The sequence below is a fragment of the Pongo abelii genome, chromosome 19 (assembly GCF_028885655.2).
Source record: "Pongo abelii isolate AG06213 chromosome 19, NHGRI_mPonAbe1-v2.0_pri, whole genome shotgun sequence".
In the NCBI taxonomy this organism is placed as follows: Eukaryota; Metazoa; Chordata; class Mammalia; order Primates; family Hominidae; genus Pongo; species Pongo abelii.
The window spans coordinates 57,242,863-57,265,918 of NC_072004.2; the positions used below are offsets into that span (position 1 = coordinate 57,242,863).

A 23,056-nucleotide genomic window follows, 5' to 3' on the forward strand; every position below is an offset into this window, starting at 1 on the left:
TGCTTGCAGATTTTGTTTCAGTCAGTGTAAGGTGTAGTCTGAGAATCTGTGTTTTTGACAGATATCCCAGCGGCTTATTAACTAAATTATGATACACCCATTCATTGGCATACTCTGTAGCTGTTAAAAAAAATGGAGATGGCTTGTAGTTTCTCATATGGAAATTTCTCCAAGATAGATTCTTAAATGAAAATATGTAGGCTGGGCGCGGTGGCGCACTCTTGTAATCCCAGCAGTTTGGGAGGCTGAGGTGGGTGGAACACCTGAGGTCAGGAGTTTGAGACCAGCCTGGCCAACATGGTGAAACCCTGTCTCCACTAAAAATACAAAAATTAACTGGGCGTGGGTGGTGGGCACCTGTAATCCCAGCTACTCAGGAAGCTGAGGCAGAAGAACCACTTGAGCCTGGGAGGCGGAGGTTGCAGTGAGCCAAGATCATGCCATTGCACTCTAGCCTGGGTGACAAGAGCAAAACTCCGTCTCAAAAAAAAAAAGAAAAGAAAATATGTAGATACAAAAGAGTTTGTATAGTGTATTCAGAGTCTCACTTTGTCTCCCAGGTTGGAGTGCAGTGGCACAATCTCGGCTCACTGCAAGCTCCGCCTCCTGGGTTTTACGCCATTACGCCATTCTCAGGCCTCAGCCTCCCGAGTAGCTGGGACTACAGGCATGCACCACCTACACCCGGCTAATTTTTTTGTATTTTTAGTAGACACAGGGTTTCACCATGTTAGCCAGGATGGCCTCAATCTCCTGACTTCATGATCCACCCGCCTTGGCCTCCCAAAGTGCTGGGATTACAGGCGTGAGCCACCACGCCCGGCCTGTATAGTGTATTCTTATTTATACTTGTATATACATAGGACGTTTCCAGAAGGATACAAAAACTTGTAATAGTAATTGCATCTTGGTAAGAGAACTGGGTGTCTGCAGTTGGAGGACTTTTTCCTTATTTTCTCTTCATCATCCTTTTATTTTCTTTCTCCTCCTCCTCCTCCTCCTCCCCCTCCCTCTCCCTCTCCCCTTCCCTCCCCCTCCTCTTCTTCTCCTTCTCCTCCTCCTCCTTCTCCTTCTCCTTCTTTTTTTTCCCCTTCCTCCTCCTCCTATTTGTGTTTCTTTTTCAGTTAAAGAGAGAAAGTTCCCTGGTGATTCTGATGTGTAGCCAGCTTAGGAAACTAAGGCTATATATACATCATATCCTCACCATATCCTGGACACATTAAAGGCTGTCCCTTCATGCCTCAGACAGTTTACTGGCTTTGTTGAAATTTTTCTGAGGTGAAATTTTTCTGAGGTGTAGATCCTTGACTGCATTGCTGATGCCAAGGTTTTGTGCTCTACCACAGGATTTTTTTGGGGGGCTGTGGGGAGACATTCTCAAGTGAGAGAGGTGGCACCTTGTTAGGCTATGCTTGACTAGCCTGATCCCAGGACACTGCAGATGTGAAGACATTGTTTCCGGGCAGCCAATATCAGGGTGCTGGGGAAAGAAAATTGGATTTGGAACCAGATCTATGCCTGGGAATGAACCTCAGCTTTGCCGTTTTTTTCCTCATCTGTAAATTGGGAAATGATACTTCCTTGAAGAGTTGAGTGAAGGACGGAAAAAAAGGGGTGTGGGTGTGTGTGTGTGTGTGTGTGTGTGTGTGTGTGTGTGTGTGTGTGTGTGTGTGTGTAGAAAGTTCCTGTGGGCACAGACGGGGGCCTCACAAATGATGTTGTTATATTCCTCGTCACCAAGGTTGCCTTGTAGAATGGGAGCCCTGTGTTGCACACTGAGCCCCGCTCCATGGAATGCAGGAGCATTGCCATGGACATCATTGTACCCATCTCCCTCCCCAGCCGCTGCTTTGATGGGAGCACCCCTGTCCATGCAGCAGCATTTTCGGGCAATCAGTGGATCCTTAGCAAACTGCTGGATGCAGGAGGTGACCTGCGACTTCACGATGAGAGGGGTCAAAACCCGAAGACTTGGGCTTTGACAGCAGGAAAGGAGCGTAGCACCCAGGTAAGGGTGGGTCCCACTCTGTAGCCATGCCCACTAGAAGAGCACTGGGCTGAGAGTCAGGCTCCCAGTGGTCAGCACAGAGCGTGCAGTGGCCTTAGTATTGGTGCTGGAGTCTCAGGCTTGGATTGAAGCAAATTAGCCAGCTGTGAAACTTCCAGCAAGTCTAGTGAACCTTTCTACTCATCCATTCGATGGGAAAGGCAAACAACTGTAATTTTGTCTGACCCATTTAACTAGCACTTACCATGACTCAGATGTTGTTTTAAATGTTTTTTATGTATTAACTCAATCTTCACAACAACCTCTCAGGTAAGTACTATTATTGTCCTTATTGTACAGGTGGGGAAACTGAGGCCCACCGACATTAAGTAACTTTGCTTGGCAGGTGGGAATTTTTTTTTTTTTTTTTTTTGGGGGGGGAAGGAGTCTTGCCCAGGCTGGAGTGCCGTGGCGCGAGCTCAGCTCACTGCAACCTCTGCCTCCTGGGTTCAAGCAATTCTCCTGCCTCAGCCTCCTGAATAGCTCGGATTACAGGCATGCACCACCACACTCAGCTAACTTTTGTATTTTCAGTAAAGACGGGGTTTCTCCATGTTGGCCAGGCTGGTCTCGAACTCCTGACTCAGGTGATTCGCCCACCTTGGCCTCCCAAAGTGCTGGAATTACAGTCATGAGCCACAGCACCCAGCTGGTGTGATGTATTTTAATGAAGACTAAATAACACAAATGTAAAACTCAAAGGGCAGGTACAGTGCCAGGCCCCTCTGTGTGCAGTCTCCTTCCTGGGGCTCCTGCTTATTAAAGCTGTTGGGACTTGGACCAGCAAATTTTACTCCTCTTGGCCTTGGTTTCCTTATCTGTTGAAGGACGGAGTTGGAGGAAATTGTTGCCCTAAATCCTCTCCCTGAAAACACTCCATACCTTTAGAAAATCACCTGGGCCCTTTCCTTTTGAGAGGTTTTTCTGTTGGGGGCTCTCAGCTCCTCAGACCATTTATCTTCATACCCAATCTTCCATTGCATTGAGAACTGGTGTGCCCGCACTGGGCATCTCTGCGATGTTTTGCAGATAGTGGAGTTCATGCAGCGCTGTGCCTCACACATGCAGGCCATCATCCAGGGCTTCTCTTACGACCTCCTGAAGAAGATAGACTCCCCACAGCGGCTTGTCTACAGCCCGCCCTGGTTTGGGGGCCTTGTGCAGGGGTGAGTACTGCCTCGAGCAGAGTGGGATATTCTCCATCACCCAGCCTTCCTCGTGGGAGCCCTGCAGCGTGGGTTGCCTCAGCTCCTCCACATCAGTGCCCTCTGGCATCTGGCCCATCCAAAGGGGTGTGCTTGGAAAGAAAAGGCTTGGCCCTGATGAAGGAAGGTCAGAGGGTCACCTTTGGCCTTCTCTCCCCTCTCCCTGAGAAGGTGTGAGAGGAATGAGTGTGGGCTCTGGTGGAAACCACCCTGTGGTTAGCAGAAGGGGAACATCTCAGGTCTGAGGAGCCCAGCAGAAAACCCTTACCAAGCAGGGCACCTGGCTGGCTTTTTTGTCATCTCCTGAACCATAGAAAGAGTGTTCCTTTATTACTAAGGTTGCAAAAGACCACAGATGCTTAACTTACGGTTTCTTGGGCTATTTTCAGCTGATATGAGAGACTTGCTGCCAGCTGGATGGGCAGCCCCCTCTTCTCCCATCACAGCTGCAGGAGGTGGGCTCCATGCTTCTCTCCATGCTCAGGGTTAAGCGTGGAAGGGAGGAGTGTCATTTTAACTTCTCTGGGATTGGTTAACTTAGGGTTTGTATGTAGAGAATCCTTCCCGTTTGGCTTTTCTCTGATGGCATCTCTTTCTGTAAGCTGGGTAGCTGGGCTCACCACACTTTTGCAGGCTTCCTTGTCCTGTCATTCATGCACTTTGAGTCCTGGCTTTCCTCTGATGATTGGATGCTGCTGGCTTCTCAGGCAAGATGAGTTCATGATCCCGTTAACTCCTAACTGCTGTGCTGCCTGCCACTCTGGCCAGTTTTGGCTCTTTACTCAGCATCCAGAATGACCTTTTAAAAATGGAAATCAGGTGGCTGGGTAGAGTGGCTCACACCTGTAATCACTTTTGGAGGTTGAGGTGGGTGGATCACCTGAGGTCAGGAGTTCGAGACCAGCCTGGCCAACATGGTGAGACCCTCCCCCCCCCCCCCCCCCCCAGCCATCTCTACTAAAAATACAAAAATTAGCCGGGTGTGGTGGCATGCACCTATAATCCCAGCTACTCAGGAGGCTGAGGCAGGCGAATCACTTGAACCCAGGAGGCGGAGGTTGCAGTGAGCCGAGATTGCACCACTGCACTCCAGCCTGGGTGACAGAGCAACACGCTGTCTCAAAAAAAAAATTAGCCGAGTGTGTTGGTGTGCTCCTCATAGTTCCAGCTACTCTGGAGGCTGAGGTGAGAGGAACACTTGAATCTGGGAGGTGGAGGTTGCAGCAAGCCAAGATCATGCAACTGCACTCCAGACTGGGTGACAGAGCGAGATCCTGTCTCAAAAAATAAAAATAAAATAATGGAAATCAGGTTGTACCACTCTGCTAAAACTCCTTAAGGACCTTCCCCATGGCTATTAGGATAGGTTTAGAAATCCCTTATCCGGCCTTGGAGGCCCTGCCTCATCCAAGCCCTCCCCCTTCATCTCCTGCCTCTGCCCCTGGCGCTTGTATGGAGAACCCTCCTTCAGAGTTTAGAGAATTGTCATAGTTTGCAATTATTTTATTTGTATATGTTCTTCTCCAGTTTTCCAATTAAATTGTGAATTCCAAGAGCGCAGGGGCTGTTTCTGTCCTATTCATTGCTACTAACCCTTAGCTGCTTGGTGCATGGTAGGGCTCTGTACAAGGAGAGGAGGCTTATGAGTGAGCCTGAAAGGAAAACCCAAGTGTAAATGTAGATGAGCTTTTACAGTCTTAGTTACTCACCTAGATACAGCATCTAGTTTAGAATTAGAGGAAACATTCTTACGGGGTTAATGGAATGCTTACATGGAAATACACTCCTCTTCCCCCACTTTTTTTTTTTGAGACTGAGTCTTCTCTGTCGCCCAGGCAGGAGTCCGTGCAATCTCGGCTCACCACAACCTCTGTCTCCTGGGTTCAAGCAATTTTCCTGCCTCAGCCTCCTGAGTAGCTGGGATTAATATAAAATTAGCACACCTGGCTAATTTTATATTTTTAGTAGAGATGGGGTTTCACCGTGGCCAGGCTGGTCTGGAATTCCTGACCTCAGGTGATCCGCCTGCCTCTGCCTCCTGAAATGCTGGGATTACAGGCGTGAGCCACTGTGCCTGCCCCCCCTCCTCTTAATGTAAAAAACCACACAAATTCTTGAAATTAGAGTTAGCCTCTGAGATTTGTGAGTGGTGCCATGTCAGATAAGATTCCTCACACGTGTGTTTGCACAGAGCTTGGACGGGGGAAAGAAGAAAAGCACTGAGTTGAGGACCGATGGCTGTAGATGACTGGAGTTAGTTTTTTTCTCCCCTTAACCCAGCCGAGTTTAGTTATATAGATGTGTGCTGAGAAATTTAGGTAAGAGAGCAGGAAATGTTGGTCTGAACTGCAGTTGTTGTCCAGGTCACTGTCTGAGAACACTTGGCTCTTTTGCTTAGAAAGAACTCTCCCCTCCAAAGAGCCATGTACTGCCCAGAGGTCCCAGAGTGGAAGGCAGGAGGCCTCGTCACTGGTAACCCCCAGTTCCACTGCTGCTGGAGGCTGACACCCTCACTGTCAGCACAAGGTCTGTTCCCCTGGGCAAGAAACGGTCCACTGTCTCCTAGATCTTTTGAGGCCTAAGCACATAAGCCTTATTTTAAGAAGAGACTGATGATTTGGTGTTGAAAAGTGGCCTTTTTCTTATGGTCTGTTTACTCAAGTGAGAGTGACCATATAGCTTATTATCTGTTGGCTGTTTCGAGAGTGAAAGGGAAACTATCAATAATGTTGCTAAGATACCAGGTGTAAATTGGGATGCTCAGTTTATCTCAGTCTAAACTTCAGAGTCTTCTCCTCAATAGCATAGCAGCTTAAAGCAGAGACGGGACAGCTTGGCACTGATGAGTTGCTGAGGAAATAGAAAAGAAGTAAAGCACTTACATCTGTTCTCTAATAGTGGCATGTGGGGCCTCACAGACCTGAGGTACGGCTGGCCCTGAATATGCACCGTCTCCCAGCTCCTTTGCCATTTGCCAAGAAAAGGAAAGTGCCTCTGGTGGCAGTAGGATGTTTTTTCCTTCAGTCTGAGCTGAAAGTACTCAACTGGCAAGGATTAACTGAGCACCTACTGCATGGCACCATGCCAGGTTCTGGGAGTCAAAGAAATACGAGGCATCACCCCTTCTTCCAAGACACCTTCAGTGAAGGGGGACCCTGATGCACAGGTGGTGGTTTGAGTGTGGAATGTGGGAAGAACAGTGGCTGGAATGAGCAACATCAGTGTCTGGTCACTGCTGCATTTTATGACCTCAGGCCAGCAAGTTTCCTTTTCCTGGGCTTCATTTTTTTGCCTATATAATGAAAAAACTGGACAAGATGTGCTTATGGTTATTTCCAACTCCGACCATCTGTATTTGTTATCTATTGCTGCATAATGAATCACCCCCCCCCAACTTAGCAGCCTCAAACAATAAAACATTTTTATCTCACACAATGTCTGTGGGTCAGGAATCAGGAAATGGTTTAACTAGGTTGTTCTGGCTCAGAGTTTCTAATGAAGTTGCAGTTAAGATGTTAGTTACGGCTGTATTCATCTGAAGGCTTGACTGAAGATGGACAATTCAGTTCCAAGATGGCTCGTTTACATGGCTGGCAAATTGGTGCTGGGCATTGAGCCTCCCCCTAGGGCTGCTTGAATGTCCTCATATCATGGCAGCTGGCAGAGCAAATGATCCAAGAGAGATCAGGGCTGAAGCCTTGGTAAATTTAGCCTCAGAGTGACAGACTATCACTGTTTTGTACTGTTAACAGTCAAAAATGAATTAACAGGTAAGCCCCATCTGACCTGTGAGGGGCTACACAAGGTTATGCATACCGGTAAGTGAGAATCATAGAGGCCCTCTCAGAGGCTGGCTATTACATCATCTCTAGTGTTGTAACAAAAAGTTTAGCAGTAAAGACAAAATCAACTACACCTTCTGAAAACTTGGTTCAGCATTATTATTCTGGATATGAGTGGTTAATTCTGAGTTTTTTTCCTCTTTTAAATATTTCTAGAAACCCTAATGGCTCTCCTAACAGACTGCTTAAAGCTGGAGTCATTTCGGCTCAAAATATCTACAGCTTTGGTTTTGGGAAGGTAAGAGGTTGCCACTGACAGCCGGTGTTTGCAGGACTAACTGGAGAATCATCGGGCCCCATCTCCCACCTTTGTCCAACTCCTGCCTCCTTATCCTCACCAAAGTGTTGTTCTTTTCTTTTTTGCCCCTATTGAGGCAAAGGTATCTCTTAGTGTTCCTGTCTTATTAACAAATTGTGAAAACCCCAGAGAATTCCCTTGGATGACCCTGGGCTACACTTGAGTTTAGAAAATGATCTTTTAATTAATTAATTTTTAGTTTTTAATTTTTAATTATTATTTTTTTGAGACAGAGTCTGGCTCTGTTGCCCAGGCTGGAGTGCAGTGGCGCGATCTCGGCTCACTGCTGCAACCTCTGCCTACTGGGTTCAAGCAATTCTGATGCCTCAGCCTTCCAAGTAGCTGGAATCACAGGCGTGTGCCACCATGCCTGGTTACTTGTATTTTTAGTAGAGATGGGATTTCGCCATGTTGCCCAGGCTGGTCTCCATCTTCTGGACTCAATCAGTCCACCTGCCTTGACCTCTCAAAGTGCTGGGATTATAGGCGTGAGCCAACTCGCCCAGCCCTACTCCCTGTTCTGTTTGTTGTGCTGAGGCAGCCTGGTGGGGAGGGAGAGGAGGAATATCAGATTTGGCCGCACACAATCCTGGGTGCTGTGGGGGCCACAATGGGCTTCTCAGTCCCAGCGATGGCACTTGAGGCATCTGACTTCTTTCCATGAGCCTCAGTTTCTTCAGGGAAAAGAACAAAAGGGAAATAATAAAACCTTGAAAGGTTTTTAGAAAGATTAAAGATAATAGAAGGAGTTGTGGTGAGGCCTGGTGGCTCACACCTATAATCTTAGCACTTTGGGAGACCAAGGTGGGTGGATCACTTGAGCCCAGGACTTTGACACCAGCCAACATGGCAAAAGCCAGTCTCTATTTAAAAAAAAAAAAAAAAAAAAAAATTAGCCAGGTGTGGTGGTGCATGCTTGTAATCCCAGCTACTTGGGAGGGTGGGGTGGGAGGATCGCTTGAGCCTGGGAGGTCCAGGCTGCAGTGAGCCAAGATCATGTCATATGCTCCAGCCTGAGTGACAGTGATACCCTGTCTCAAAAAAAAAAAAGGCCCAGTGCATAGGGGTATTCAGAAAGTTGATAAATAGCAGCTGTCATTCTTTTAGCTGGCTGATAAGATTCTGGGTGTATTCTGCTTTTCCTCCCTTCTCCCCATAATTTGAGGCTATGCCTTGGTTTCAGTTTTATCTTACTGGGGCGACACAGATGGCCTATCTAGGATCTCTTCCGGTCATTGGAGAAAAGGAAGTGATTCAAGCTGATGATGAGCCCACCTTCTCTTTCTTCAGTGGCCCCTACATGGTCATGACCAAGTAAGCGGGGGCTGGCCAGTTTGAGGTCTGATTCAGTTTCAGGGGAAGAGTGGGCTGCATGTGACTTCCTTATGTGTGGGGAGTTTCTACTCAAACACAGGGAACACCTAAGAACATCTGTCTAAATCAGGGTTTCTCAGCCAGGACACTATTACCATTTTTGGCCAGATGATCCTTTGTTGTTGGGAGTAGTCCTGTGCATTGTAGAATGTTTAGAAGTCCCTGGTGTCTACCCACTAGTGCCAGTTGCAGTCCCTTACAGCCCCCACAGCTGTGACAACCAAACTGTCTTACAGACATTGCCATATGTCTCTGGGGGAGAACCACTGCTCTGGAAGATTACTCATTACAATACTTTAATGTCTCTGCTTGCTAAAGAATTAGAGGCAGCTTGGTAGTGACTGTCTTGCCTCTGATACAGGTCAAGGGTAATGAGGCCCCTATAGAAGCTGTTTTATTGCTGCTGCCCTTGCCCAAGTCTTCACCATCCCTCACCTGGAGTGGTCTCCTAACTGGCTTCCCATTATCTGGACCACCCCTCCCCTACCCATTCCCCACATTGCCGGTACCATTGTGTTTTTGAATACAAACCTGATCAAGTCACTCCCTCCCTTGCATTCAGTGACTTCCCACCACCTATACCTAAGTTCTCCAGGGTGCTTTAGTACCTGGGGGTGGGTAGTGGGAGAGAGGACCCAGTAGTGCCCAGTGGGCATTGCAGGTTCTATGTGGAGACCACTTCTCTGGTCCTTGCTTAGGAACGCTCATTCATTGAAGGAGTAAGTGGTTGCTCACTCCTTTCTGCTGAAACTCTTTCCTGTCCTTGTAGCCTAGTGTGGAACGGGAGCAGGGTCACAGTGAAAGAGCTGAATCTCCCCACCCACCCACACTGCAGCAAGCTGCGGCTGGCCGACTTGTTAATTGCCGAGCAGGAACACAGCAGGTAAGAAGGAAGTCCAAGGCCCCTTATAGGTCCAGGTCTCTCTACAGACTCAGGTTCTGGGCTCTTCAGCTCTGTGCCTGGGATAGGGAGCTCCAGCTGCTCTCAGTCTCCGCATTTCCTGACTGTTGAAATTGATTGACTTGACTTCGAAGGGCTGCCAAGAAAGAGGAAGAGAAGTTAACGAGTAGCCTGAGCAGTGGGGACAGTGGTGGTGAGGGGCTCTGTCAGCTGTCAGCCGCCCTGTAACCCATGTCTCTGAATGCTGCAGCCTCCATGCAGGCCCTTCTGGTTCTCATGCTACAATCCCTGAGTCCACCCACTTTGGGCCCTGTGCCCATCAGGATGGCATGTGGCTATCCTGTTTTCATAGAGCATGGCTTGCTTAATATCCAGATGTCTGAGGACATGTCTGTGCCATTGAGGACAGGCTCATGGATCTCCAGACCTTAGGGTTCCTATGGCTCCAGAGTTAAGTCCTTCTGCTCTTGCTAGGACAGGCTCTTGATTCATTCATTCAGCGGACCCAGAGTTAGGTCCTTTTGCTCTTGCTAGGACAGGTTCTTGATTCATTCATTTAGTGGACCCAGGCTCATTGAGCTGTCTCCTAAGAAGGCTCCTCAACTTCTTCAGGAGGCACGTAGAGAGGCCACATTCTTCTTTTCGTGGAAGTCGGCTTGAAGGGACCAAAGGAAGCTGAAAGAAGGAGCCTGGGCAACATAGACTTTGACATGAGACTGAGTCGGGCGTGCAACCTTGGGTGAATTCCTGACATATTTCTTCCTCTTTTTTTTGTCGGGGGGTAGGATTGAGTCTCGCTCTGTCGCCCAGGCTGGAGTGCAGTGGCACCATCTAGGCTCACTGCAACCTCCACCTCCTGGGCTCAAGCGATTCCCTGGCCTCAGCCTCCTGAGTAGCTGGGACTACTGGCGTGCACCACTACACCTGGCTAACTTTTCTATTTTCAGTAGAGACAGGGTTTCATCATCTTGGCCAGGCTGGCCTCAAACTCCTGATTTCAAGTGATCTGCCCACCTTGGCCTCCCAAAGTGCTGGGATTACAGACGTGAGCCACTGCACCAGGCCCTGACATTTCCTTGATGTTGGTCTCCTCATCTATAAAATGAGTATAATGATGCATTTCTTGCAGGTGGTTGTTAGGATCTGAGACGATGTATGCAAAGAATATAGGAGCTCTTAGCCGCATTGTCATTGTTGTCATTGATGGCTCTAAGCTCTCAAGGTCTCATCAGTTAGGGCCACAGATTCCAACAGAAACCCTCACTAACACCTCATACGGTTTTCTTAGAAAACATTGTGTACAAAAGGCCAGGCACAATGGCTCACGCCTGTAATCCCAGCACTTTGGGAGGCCAAGGCGGGTGGATCACCTGAGGTCAGGAATTCAAGACCAGCCTGGCCAACATGGTAAAACCCCGTCTCTACTAGAAATACAAAAATTAGCCACAAGTGGTGGTGGGCACCCGTAATCCCAGCTACTTGGAAGGCGGAGGCAGTAGAATCACTTGAACCCAGGAGGCGGAGGTTGCAGTGAGCCGAGAGATCACCCCACTGCACTCCAGACTGGGCAATAGAATGAGACTCTGTCTCATTTAAAAAAAAAAAAAAAGAAAGAAAAGAAAACATTGTATACAAATGGTATTTGTTTAGAATGTGTTCAAAAGGCCTACGCTCATTTTTTCATCATGTCCTCTCCCCTGCCTTATCTGAAGCTTCTTTTCTTTTGCAGCAAGCTGCGGCACCCCTACCTGCTACAGTTGATGGCTGTGTGTCTCTCCCAGGACCTAGAGAAAACCCGCCTTGTGTACGAGCGCATCACTATCGGCACATTGTTCAGTGTCCTTCATGAACGAGTAAACTGCTGTTTCCGTGGATTTTCCATTGCTGCCCTCCCAGTTTCTTCCCTCCTCACCCTCTTGCCCCAGCTGTGGCGATCCCATTTCTGCATGCATGGAAGATAAATATCTTTATTCTTTTGCCTTATAGGGGCTGTATAACATACTATTTAAGGCTGATAAGCACATGGTCAGAACTAGTACGGTTTTATTATTGTCAGTTCTGCTTTTTTTTGAGACAGAGTCCCTCTGTTGCCTAGGCTGGAGTGCAGTGGCGCGATCTTGGCTCACTGCAACCTCTACCTCCTGGATTCAAGTGATTCTCCTGCCTCAGCCTCCCGAGTAGCTGGGACTACAGGCGACTGCCGCCATGCCTGGCTAATTTTTGTATTTTTAGTAGAGACGGGGTTTCACCATGTTGGCCAGGCTGTTCTCAAACTCCTGACCTCAGATGATCCACCCACCTTGGCCTCCCAGAGTGCTGAGATTACAGATGTGAGCCACCGCACCCGGCCTGTCCTGCTTTTTTTTTGAAACAGGGTCTTGCTCTATTGCCCAGGCTGGAGTACAGTAGTGAGATCATAGCTCACTGTAACCTCCAACTTCTGGGCTCAAATGATCCTCCTGCATCAGCCTCCAATGTAGCTGGGACTACAGGTGCTTGCCACCGTGCCCAGCTAATTTTTTTTTTTTTGAGACAGAGTCTCCTTCTGTCTCCCAGGCTGGAGTACAGTGGCACGATCTCTGCTCACTGCAACTTCTGCCTCCCTGGTTCAAGTGATTCTCATGCCTCAGCCTCCCAAGTAGCTGGGATTACAGGCACCCCCCACCACACCCAGCTAATTTTTGTACTTTTAGTAAAGATGGGATTTCACCATGTTGGCCAGGATCGTCTCGAACTCCTGACCTCAGGCGATTCACCTGTCTCAGCCTCCTAAAGTGCTGGGATTGCAGGCTTGAGCCACTGCACCCAGCCCCCACCCAGCTAATTTTTAAAATTTTGATAGAATCATGGTCCCACTATGTTGTCCAGGCTGGTCTTGAACTCTTGGCTTCAAGCGATCCTCCTACCTTAGCTTCCCAAAGTGTTGGGATTATAGGTACGAGCCACTGCAGCCAGCCTAGTCCTGCTTCTTGATCAGACATCTAAGAGCACAATGGACCCAGAAAACACAGACACCTTTGACTGACTATAATCCAGCCGCCGCTGGCTTTATTTTCCTACATTTTCATTTGTGCTCTCTCCCAGTTTTTTCTATAGAGGCCTGTATCACTCCCCTCTCACCTCTCAAATTTCCTTGGGGTTGGAAGACATCTTTCCTGGCTTGTATAGAGTTCCTGGGAAGGGTGCTTTGGCCTGAGATGTAGGTTTAGAGAGCTCTTGGAGTATTTAGGTTTTTTTCCTCCATGACTTTGTTCTAAATACTCTGGATAGAAGTAAGGAGACCCCAAGAAGGGCTCTTCCCCCAAATGGCTTGCCATTCCTTCTGCCTGAGGACCTCCTATTCTGTTTTTTTCTGTTTTTCCCCCTTGAGTGAGGTTATTACCTTAAAGACCGTTTCTCTGGGGGAGAGACCCATTAAGACTTTAGTCAGCCAGGTGCATTGATGTGAATGAATTTCTGTCCCCTTAGGAGGCACTTTCTGTCTCATCTGAGTGGGGTAGGCCTGAATTGGTTATCTGCATTCTTCAGGGTCCTTTGAGCTTCCAGGTTCTCCCCAGCAGCTTGGGCTTGGACAGGGAGGGGACAGGGCAGGTTTACTGGTGGTATGGGGGACCTCCCCTGTCAGTTTTCCCCAGGCCAATCCTGGATGCACATACCAGACTTTGAGAACTTTCTTTTCATTTTTTGTGGTATGAAGCAGCTCAGCTGAGGGAAAGGAATCCAGGTTTGGATCCAGGGGGCCTGAGTCACTGGGACGTCAGGCCATTCACTTAGCTTCACTGAGCTTTAGGTTCTCCATCTGTAAAATGGGGATCCTTGGTAACCATGAGGATCATATGGAAAGACTGGAAATCACAAAATGCTCTACAGTGTCAGGGCCCCAGTCCTTTTTTTTTTCTTGGCATTTTATCTCTTGCTTGCAGCGGTCCCAGTTCCCAGTGCTGCACATGGAGGTGATTGTGCACCTGCTGCTCCAGATATCTGATGCCCTGAGATACCTGCATTTCCAGGGGTTTATCCACCGCTCCCTCAGCTCCTATGCTGTCCATATCATCTCCCCAGGTGAAGCGAGGCTGACCAACCTGGAGTACATGTTGGAAAGGTGGGCATAACATGGAGTGGGACTTTCTCCTGAAGTTGATCTCCCTTGGGGACCTTTCCTGTAGAGACAGAATCTGATCTGGGTGGGACTCCTCATTGGTGAGATGAACCTGTCCATCAGTTGCTGAACTTGTCCCAAATGCCTTACCCTGTCTGCCAAGGCTAGAGGAATTTGGAGACATTTTAATAAACATTTAACAAGTAAGAGCTCGTATTAGCCAATGTGCATAAATGCTATAATTATCCACTCCAAAATTTTCAGCGTCTTTTTTTTTTTTTTTTTTTTTTTGACGGAGTCTTGCCCTCTTGCCTAGGCTGGAGTGCAGTGGCACAATCTTGGCTCACTGCAACCTCTGCCTCCTGGGTTCAAGCGATTCTCTTGCCTCAGCCTCCCGAGTAGCTGGGATTACAGGTGCTCACCACCACACCTGGCTAATTTTTGTGTTTTTAGTAGAGATGCAGTTTCACCATGTTGGCCAGGCTGGTCTCAAACTCCTGACCTCAGGTGATCCGCCCACTTCGGCCTCCCAAAGTGCTAGGATTACAGGTGTGATCCACTGCGCCTGGCCCTTTGAGTGGCTTTTAACACAATAAGGTATATTTCTCACTCACATTGCAATCCAGTCTGTGTTGGAGGCAGGGACAGTGTTCCCTGTCACTCCAGTCTGTAGCTTCACCACCTTTCAGGCCTTGATCCCCCACTGCATTTTTTGCACTGCCAGTCAGCAAGCAAGAAAGAACATGGAGGGGACACAGTGGGGTTTGGGGCCAGTCTGAAATGGGTATGTTACTGCCTCCCACATTGCAGTGGCCAGAGCCCAGTTACCTTCTACTGGAGGGAAGCTGAGCTGTGCCTTACCTGTGCATCCTGGAAGGAGAGAAGGTGATGGGTGCTGATGAGCCTAATGGTCTGTCACACCTCCTACATCTGGGTCAGGCACTGGCCTGGATAGACATGGAGGGCATTTTCTGCCCTCAAGGGGCTCAGCACAGTGAGAGAGGCAGTCAAAATTCAGGAGTTGGTAAGTGGGCTTAGTTTCCTTTTGGCAAGAGTCAAAGTCTTCCTGAAGCCCCCAAGCTTTGAGAGGCAGAGGCTCTCCCCTACGCTTCCTTACTGCCATCCACAGCTCTGAGCCTTTGGGCCAGTATTGGTTCTGCTCTTCTGTGAGGCCTCAGCCACTGGGCAGACCCCTTGCCTAGACCCATCTACTTCCTCTTACCCTTGTCTGTCACCTACCCATCGCTGATGCTTTGTTTCTGGTCTCTCACCAGATCTTTGCTTGTCACATGCTCTGTAACTTCTCTCAAAGATCAAAAGCTCCATGAGGCAGGGATTTCTGTTTTATTTACCGCTATATCTCAAATGCCCAGAACAGGCCTTTGCGTATGTGCACTCAGCATATGTTTTTTGAACAAATGAAATAAAAAGGCTCTCACTTCCCCAGACCTGGAGTGCCTTTTGTCCCTCTGCATGGAGAGGAGGCAGAGGTCAGGTTGTGCTTGGCCTTGTGGGCCCTGGTGAGGAGTTTGAATTTTATCTTAAGAACACTGGGATGCTGTGTTCTTAGGACAGGCATTTTTGAGCAGTATAGGGTCATGGATGATTTGTAGGTTAAGATCCTTCCTCTAGGCCGGGCGTGGTGGCTCATGCCTGTAATTCCAGCACTTTAGGAGGCTGAGACATGCAGATCACCTGAGGTTGGGAGTTCGAGACCAGCCTGACCAACATGGAGAAACCCCAGCTCTACTAAAAATACAAAATTAGCCAGGCGTGGTGGCGCATGCCTGTAATCCCAGCTACTTGGGAGGCTGAGGCAAGAGAATCTCTTGAACCTGGGAGGCAGAGGTTGCGGTGAGCCGAGATTGCGCCATTGCACTCCAGCCTGGTCAACAAGAGCGAAGCTCAGTCTCAAAAAAAAAAAAAAAAAAAAAAAAAAATTCCTCCCTCTTGCTCCTGTGTATGGAGAAGGGGCTGTGACGGGGCAAGAGAAAGCAGGGGAGCCATTCTGGCCGGGCACGGTGGCTCACGCCTGTAATCCCAGCACTTTGGGAGGCCGAGACGGGCGGATCACGAGGTCAGGAAATCGAGACCATCCTGGCTAACACGGTGAAACCCCGTCTCTACTAAAAATACAAAAAATATAGCCAGGCATGGTGGTAGGCGCCTGTAGTCCCGGCTTCTCGGGAGGCTGAGGCAGGAGAATGGCATGAACCTGGGAGGCAGAGCTTGCAGTGAGCCAAGATCACGCCACTGCACTCCAGCCTGGGTGACAGAGCAAGATTCCGTCTCAAGAAAAAAAGCAGGGGAGCCGTTAGGGTATGACTGGAGCCATGGCACTTTTCTAGATGGGAACAGGCAGAGGCCAGATAACTGTCACTAGTTGAACTGCTCAGCTTCACATCTGGTCCATTTTTAATCTGAGCTAAAAGCTTTCAGGGTCTCCTTATTGCCTGCAAGATTAAGTCCAGACCCCTTTTCAGGGAGCGGAAGCCTCCCCAAGTGAGGCTCCACTCGTAGTGTCAATCTCCTAACTGCCCGGCCCTGCTCCCTCCTGACTATTTGAAGGCACTTTTACTACACTGCTCTCTGCATCTAGAATACCTGGCACACGCCAATTTAGCCTTTTAAAGTCACTTCAGACACAGTCTCCCAACACTCTCTGTGAAGTCTATACTGATGCCCTCATACCCTGAGGCACTTTGCATATTCCTCTCCTCACATGCGTTACGCAAATGTACCACAGTCATTTCTATACAAGTGTGTCTGCCCCACCAGATGGGGAGTTCATCACCAGCTCTGGGCCTGCCACTTGTGGTAAGTGCTCAGTAAATATTTTTTATTTTTTTGAGACAAGATCTTGCTCTATTGCCCAGGCTGGAGTGCAGTGGCACCATCTCGGCTCACTGCAACCTCCCAGCATCAAGCGATCTTCCTACCTCAGCTTCCTGAGTAGCTGGGACTACAGGCACATGCCACCACATCCAGCTAATTTTTTTTTTTTTTTTGAGACAGAGTCTTGCTCTGTCGCCCAGGCTGGAGTGCAGTGGCGCGATCTCGGCTCACTACAAGATCCGCCTCCTGGGTTCTTGCCATTCTCCTGCCTCAGCCTCCCAAGTAGCCAGGACTACAGGCACCCGCCACCACACCTGGCTAATTTTTTGTATTTTTAGTAGAGACAGGGTTTCACCATGTTAGCCAGGGTGGTCTCGAACTCCTGACTTTGTGATCCACCCGCCTCAGCCTCCCAAAGTGCTGGGAATACAGGCGTGAGCCACTGAGCCCAGCCAATTTTTGTATTTTTTATAGAGATAAAGTCACACCATGTTGCCCAGGCTGGACTTGAACTCCTGCACTCATGCGATCTGCCTGACCTGGCCTCCCAAAGTGCTTGGATTACAAGTGTGAGCCACCACACCAGCCTTCTTTTCTGGGGGTGGGGGACACACGATCTCTCTCTTTTGCCCAGGTGATAGTACAGTGGCTCACTACAATCTCAATCTCCTGGGCTCAGGCAATCCTCCTGCCTCAGCCTCCCAAAGTACAGGATTACAGGCATGAGCCACTACAGCTGGCCGGTAAATGTTTCTTAAATGATTGGATGATCTAGTTGAAGGAAAAACTTGAAATGGTTCAGAGCAGGGTTGACCTCTCTGGCTATGTGTTCAGGAGCAGTGGAAGCTAACGGGTGTGCACTTTTGTCAGTGATGGATCGCGATCTGCTGTTGAGGGAAAGGTACCGCAGTTTCTTCTCCTTTTGCTCACCAATAGAAATGTGAATCCTAGCCCAAAATGGAGCTTTGGAGATGGCCCAGCCCAGTGCTATCCTTATATAGTTGAGGAAACTGAGGCACCCAGGGGTGAAGCAATGGTGTGAAGTTACCCAATTGATTGGTTAGAGACACAGATGGGGCTAAACCGGATGGTAGAGGATGTCTCCAGGATATAGGAGCGGGATGGATTGGAGGTTGACAGGAACACCAGCCAGGAGACCATGAGACAGGGCCTAGTGGTGACCATGAAGCCAAAATGGGAGGGAATAAAGTGAAATGCATGGAGTTGTTGGGGTCAACAACTGGCCAAGTGAGGGGGTAGGAGGTAACCAAGGGTCTGTGAATGTCTAGGAATGACCTCAGGATGGAACTTCAGGTAGAAGTGTCAGAAATGTCAGTCAGCAAGCCATTGCAGATGTAACAACATACCCTTCTTTGAAAGCTGATAACATGAGTTGATTATTCACCAACCTAAAATAGCCTTCAATCCCACATTTATTTTTGGTAACACTCTACTAGGGCATATCAGTTTGTTGAATATCATTGTCAAGGATAGCATTCCATCTCTTGGTATAAAAGTGATACAGCAGTTTCTCCTACCCTTCAGCTCCTTCCTTTTTTTTTTTTTTTTTTTTTTTTGAGATGGAGTCTTGCTCTGTAGCCCAGTCTGGAATGCAGTGGTGCAATCTCAGCTCACAGCAACCTCTGCCTCCCGGATTCAAGCAATTCTGCTTCCGCCTCCTGAGTAGCTGGGATTACAGGCACGTGCCACCATGCCCAGCTAATTTTTGTGTTTTTAGTGGAGATGGGGTTTCACCATGTTGGCCAGGCTGGTGTTGAATTCCTGACCTCAAGTGATCCACCCGCCTCGGCCTCCTAAAGTGCTGGGATTACAGGCATGAGCCACTGCTCCTGGCCTTTTTTTTTTTTTTTTTTTTTTTTTTGAGACCGAGTCTCGCTCTGTTACCCAGGCTGGAGTGCAGTGGCTCAGTCTTGGCTCACTGCAACCTCTGCCTCCCGGGTTTAATATATAATTATTTATGTATTAAATTTGTATGCATATCCACACTGTTCACACTATACTAGGCTATAGGTGACTTTTCAGCAATATAACTAAAGTCAATACTAGCTTTTTCACCTTCATGACTTCATGAACTCACTGCCCTCTATCCAAAGATTTGCTGGAAGAAACTTTATTTAGGGAAGTTTGCTCAAAGTCTGAGAAGCCCATCTCATCGTCTAAAATCTACCCTTTTTCCAGACCAACAAAAAACTTGCTGTCACTTGCTTTTTAAAAACTTAATTCTTAATTATCATCTGCCAGTCATTAAGTCTTGACTGAATGCCTCCCATAATATTCATACTAATTCTTTACATGAAAGAGTGCTTTATGGCTCACCGAGTGTTTCTACATCCATGATCTCATTTGATTGTCATGACAGCTGTGGGCACAAGTCAGTGCTGAGTTTACCCTGAGGACTCTTGCTGGGCCAGAAGACATTTAGGATGCTCTGACTTAGCTTTTAAGGAGTCTGGTTGGGAAGAGTTATTTAAGCATATGAGTGAACCCTTGAGTGCTAAACTGAGAGGGCACATTCCCAAAAGGGCAGGAGTTCAGAAAAGAAATAATCATGAGGAGTTGGGGAAGTCCCAGATGGCTTTGATAAAGCACATGGGGGTTGAGAGGGCTCTTGAAAGAGTTTACATTCATTTATTCAACAGCAAGCATCAAGGCCCTGGTGTAAGCCCAGAAGTACAGTGATATAAAGGCAGATGAGTTGCCTACTCTCATGGAGCTGACTCTCTAGAATGGAGGGGAGACAGATAATAAACTAAATGAACACAAATTCAGATAATAAGTGCTCTGAAACCAATAAAACAGGACTACTTTAGATTAGGCAGTCAGGGAGGACCTGCTTGAGGAAGTGACTTTCAGACAAATATCTCAGTCACAAAAAGTAGCTAGCCACTCTAGGATCTGTGGGCAGGGCATGCCTGGCAGAAGCTGCCAGTGCAAAGACTTGAAGGGTTAATGTGCTGAAGAACATGAGGTATGTTGGAGGAACTGAAAGAAGGCCCCTGTGATTTGAGTGGAGTGGGTGAGCAGTAGAGTTGCCAGATGAAGTGGTGGAGAGGGCCCGGGTGGAATAGTAAGGAATTGCAGGTGTTGGAACAGCTCTGAAGCAGTGTGGACTAGCTCGTTGTCTAGTTAGGTTTCCAGGAACTCAAAAAGAGGTTGTCGGCCTTCAGAGGCAAAGTTTTCACAAATGTAGTATGTTGATTAAAAGACCCACGAGCCTGGCCAACATGGCAAAACCTCGTCTCTACTAAAATACAAAAATTAGCCGGGCCTGGTGACACACACCTGTAATCCTAGCTACTTGGGAGGCTGAGGCAGGAGAATTGCTTGAACCCGGGAGGTGGCAGAGGTTGCAGTGAGCTGAGATCACGCTGCTGCTCTCCAGCCTGGATGACAGGGCAAGACTCTGAATGAATGAATGAATGAATGAATGCATAAAAGACCCTTTAAGGCATGAGCCCTGACTTGTGAGTTTCCTTCCGTAGCAAGGACAGAGGTGTACAGAGGGACCTGACTCGAGTGCCCCTTCCTATGCAGCTATACAACTGGGCCGCACCAGAAGTGATCTTACAGAAGGCAGCCACAGTGAAGTCAGACATCTACAGCTTTTCTATGATCATGCAGGAGATTTTAACAGGTAGATCAAGATCATTAATGGTTGACCAAAGTCCCTATTCTTAGGTTGCATTTTTCTCCCCCTACAGGAGTTACTGACTTTTATGAAAATAGAAGACTTATTAAAAAGAGACTTATTGGCTGGGAGCAGTGGCTCACGCCTGTAATCCCAGCACTTTGGGAGGCTGAGGCGGGTGGATCACCTGAAGTCAGGAGTTCAAGACCAGCCTGGCCAACATGGTGAAACTCTGTCTCTACTAAAAATACAAAAATTAGCTGGGCGTGGTGGCACGTGCCTGTAGTCCCAGCTACTTGGGAGGCTGAGGCAGGAGAATCACTTGAACCTGGGAGGCAGAGGTTGCAGTGAGCTGAGATAGCACCACTGCACTCCAGCCTGGGTGACAGAGTGAGACTCTTGTCTCAAAAGAAAAAAAAGAAAAGACTCAGCAAAGCCCATCCATCTGCTTGTCAGTGATAATGCATTTAATCCAAACTAAAAAAAAATTTATTATTTTTATTATTATTATTATTATTTTTTTTTTTGAGACAGAATCTTGCTCTGACACCCAGGCTGGAGTGCAGTGGCTCGATCTCAGTTTACTGCAACCTCTGCCTCCTGGGTCCAAGCAATTCTTCTGCCTCAGCCTCCCGAGTAGCTGGGACTACAGGTGCACACCACCACGCCCAACTAATTTTTGTATTTTTAGTAGAGATGGGGTTTCACCATATTGGCCAGGCTGGTCTCGATCGCTTGACCTTGTGATCCACCCACCTCGGCCTCCCGAAGTGCTGGGATTACAGGTGTGAGCCACCACGCCTGGCCGAAGCAAACTTTTTAACCTGAATATTGGTATCAGTACTTATGATCTATGGTGCGGTATCCCTTGAGAACTTGTAAATTAGGGGGAAAGACTAGCCTCTGAGAAGTAAACTATGAAACACACCCTGTGTCCATTAGATGTATAAACAGTGTCACTTGAAAGAAATGGATGTACTTCCAAATCCACTGCTCTGATGTGGAGAAAGTAGTCACATATCTGAAGATGGAAGGAATCCTTCAAGAGAAAGACATACACACATACACACACACACACACAGTAAAATCACATTCATTAAGGGCTGCTTTTTTTTTTTTTTGATGGAGTCTCACTCTGTTGCCCAGGCTGGAGTGCGGTGGCGGGATCTTGGCTCACTGCAACTTCTGCCTCCCGGGTTCAAGCGATTCTCCTGCCTCAGCCTCCCAAGTAACTGGGACTACAGGGGTGTGCCACCATGCCCGGCTAATTTTTTCTATTTTTGGTACAGACGGGGTTTCACCGTGTTAACCAGGATGGTCTGGATCTCCTGACCTCGTGATCCACTCACCTCAGCCTCCCAAAGTGCTGGGATTACAGGCATGAGCCAAAGCGCAAGGCTTTTTTTTTTTTTTTTTTTTTTAAGATGGAGTCTTACTCTGTTGCCCAGACTGGAGTGCAGTGGCGCGATCTCGGCTCACTGCAACCTCCACCTCCTGGGTTCAAGTGATTCTCCTGCCTCAGCCTCCCAAAGTAGCTGAGATTACATGTGCTCGCCACCACACCCAGCTAATTTTTGTATTTTTAGTAGAGATGGGATTTCACTGTGTTGGCCAGGCTGGTTTCAACCTCTGACCTCAGGTGATCCACCCGTCTCGGCCTCCCAGAGTGCTAGGATTACAGGTGTGAGCCACCGCGCCTGGCCAAGGGCTGCTTTGTTATGGTGTTTGCAGTCCCAGAGGCAAAATGACAATATACGTGAGATGAATATTGGGCTCCCCTGCCAGCGGGGAGCCCATGTGTACATGTTGCTGACACTATTGTTTCCTACCTCTGTGGCAGTGATCTCCCTGGTAAATGGGTAAAGTGACTTCTCACTTATGAATTGGCCTCCCAGGTAGTTTTTTTTGTTTGTTTTTTGTTTTCTGTTTTTGTCACTAGGCTGGAGTGCAGTGGCGCAATCTCAGCTCACTACAACCTCTGCCTCCCGGGTTCAAGTGATTCTCCTGCCTTAGCCTCCTAAGTGGCTGGGATTACAGGTGCGCGCCACCACGCCTGGTTAATTTTTGTATTTTTAGTAGAGAGGGGATTATACCATGTTGGCCAGGACGGTCTTGATCTCTTGACCTTGTGATCCACCTGCCTCGGCCTCCCAAAGTGCTGGGATTACAGGTGTGAGCCACTGCGCCCAGCCTCTCAGGGTAGTTTTTCTACAGAGAGAAATTAATATATAAGGGAATGAATTGTTTCTAAAGTACAGTGGATTAGAAAAAAAAAATAAAGGAGTTAAGTGACTTGCCTAAGGTTACCCAGCTTCATCTGATTTCTTTTCCCCCAACTCCACTCTCTGGTTTCCTAATTTACTCCTTTGTATGACTTTTTCCTTACAGATGACATACCCTGGAATGGCTTAGATGGCTCAGTTGTTAAAAAAGCCGTAGTCTTGGGGAATTATTTAGAAGCTGATGTCAGGCTTCCGAAACCTTACTATGATATTGTTAAGTCAGGCATCCACGTCAAGCAGAAAGACCGAACTATGAACCTTCAAGATATCCGGTATATTCTGAAGAATGACTTAAAGGCAAGTCCTGAAGTTGTTGGGAGTCTATTTCTGCTTACCTAACTCAGGAGAGTAGGGAGTCAGAGACAAGACGAAGCTAGAAACCCAAGTTGTAAGAAATTTTGGAAATCCTCATTTTATTACACCATTTCTGTGTTCTTGAGAATAGCATAACTGCTTAACTTGGTGAAAGCAGCATGGAATTGAGGAGGGGAGCTAGGGAGGTTCAACACATATGCATAGTAGGG

General features: G+C 48.0%; 1 protein-coding gene and 1 long non-coding RNA gene across 3 annotated transcripts in view; one reads left to right on the forward strand and one right to left on the reverse strand.

Annotated features, from left to right (window-relative positions):
* The window catches only part of TEX14 (testis expressed 14, intercellular bridge forming factor), a 108,969-nt gene that overhangs the window by 39,251 nt on the left and 46,662 nt on the right, over nt 1–23,056 (forward strand). The window contains exons 4-12 of one of the 2 annotated variants that reach the window (XM_054537034.2): nt 1,843–2,008; nt 3,077–3,213; nt 7,251–7,332; nt 8,576–8,706; nt 9,536–9,649; nt 11,397–11,520; nt 13,591–13,769; nt 20,105–20,256; nt 22,639–22,829. In XM_054537034.2, coding sequence (XP_054393009.1) covers nt 1,843–2,008; nt 3,077–3,213; nt 7,251–7,332; nt 8,576–8,706; nt 9,536–9,649; nt 11,397–11,520; nt 13,591–13,769; nt 20,105–20,256; nt 22,639–22,829 — 1,276 coding nt within the window. Of the gene's footprint in view, nt 1–1,842; nt 2,009–3,076; nt 3,214–7,250; nt 7,333–8,575; nt 8,707–9,535; nt 9,650–9,671; nt 10,407–11,396; nt 11,521–13,590; nt 13,770–20,104; nt 20,257–22,638; nt 22,830–23,056 lie in introns of those variants that run through there. The other variant, XM_054537035.2, reaches the window with a different exon arrangement.
* LOC129051396 (uncharacterized) overlaps nt 6,589–23,056 on the reverse strand; it is a 75,353-nt gene continuing 58,885 nt past the window's right edge. The window contains exons 3-4 of the long non-coding RNA XR_008515615.2: nt 9,375–9,803; nt 6,589–6,994 (exon numbers count right to left, since the gene is read on the reverse strand). This is a non-coding gene — a long non-coding RNA (uncharacterized LOC129051396). The remainder of the gene's footprint in view (nt 6,995–9,374; nt 9,804–23,056) is intronic.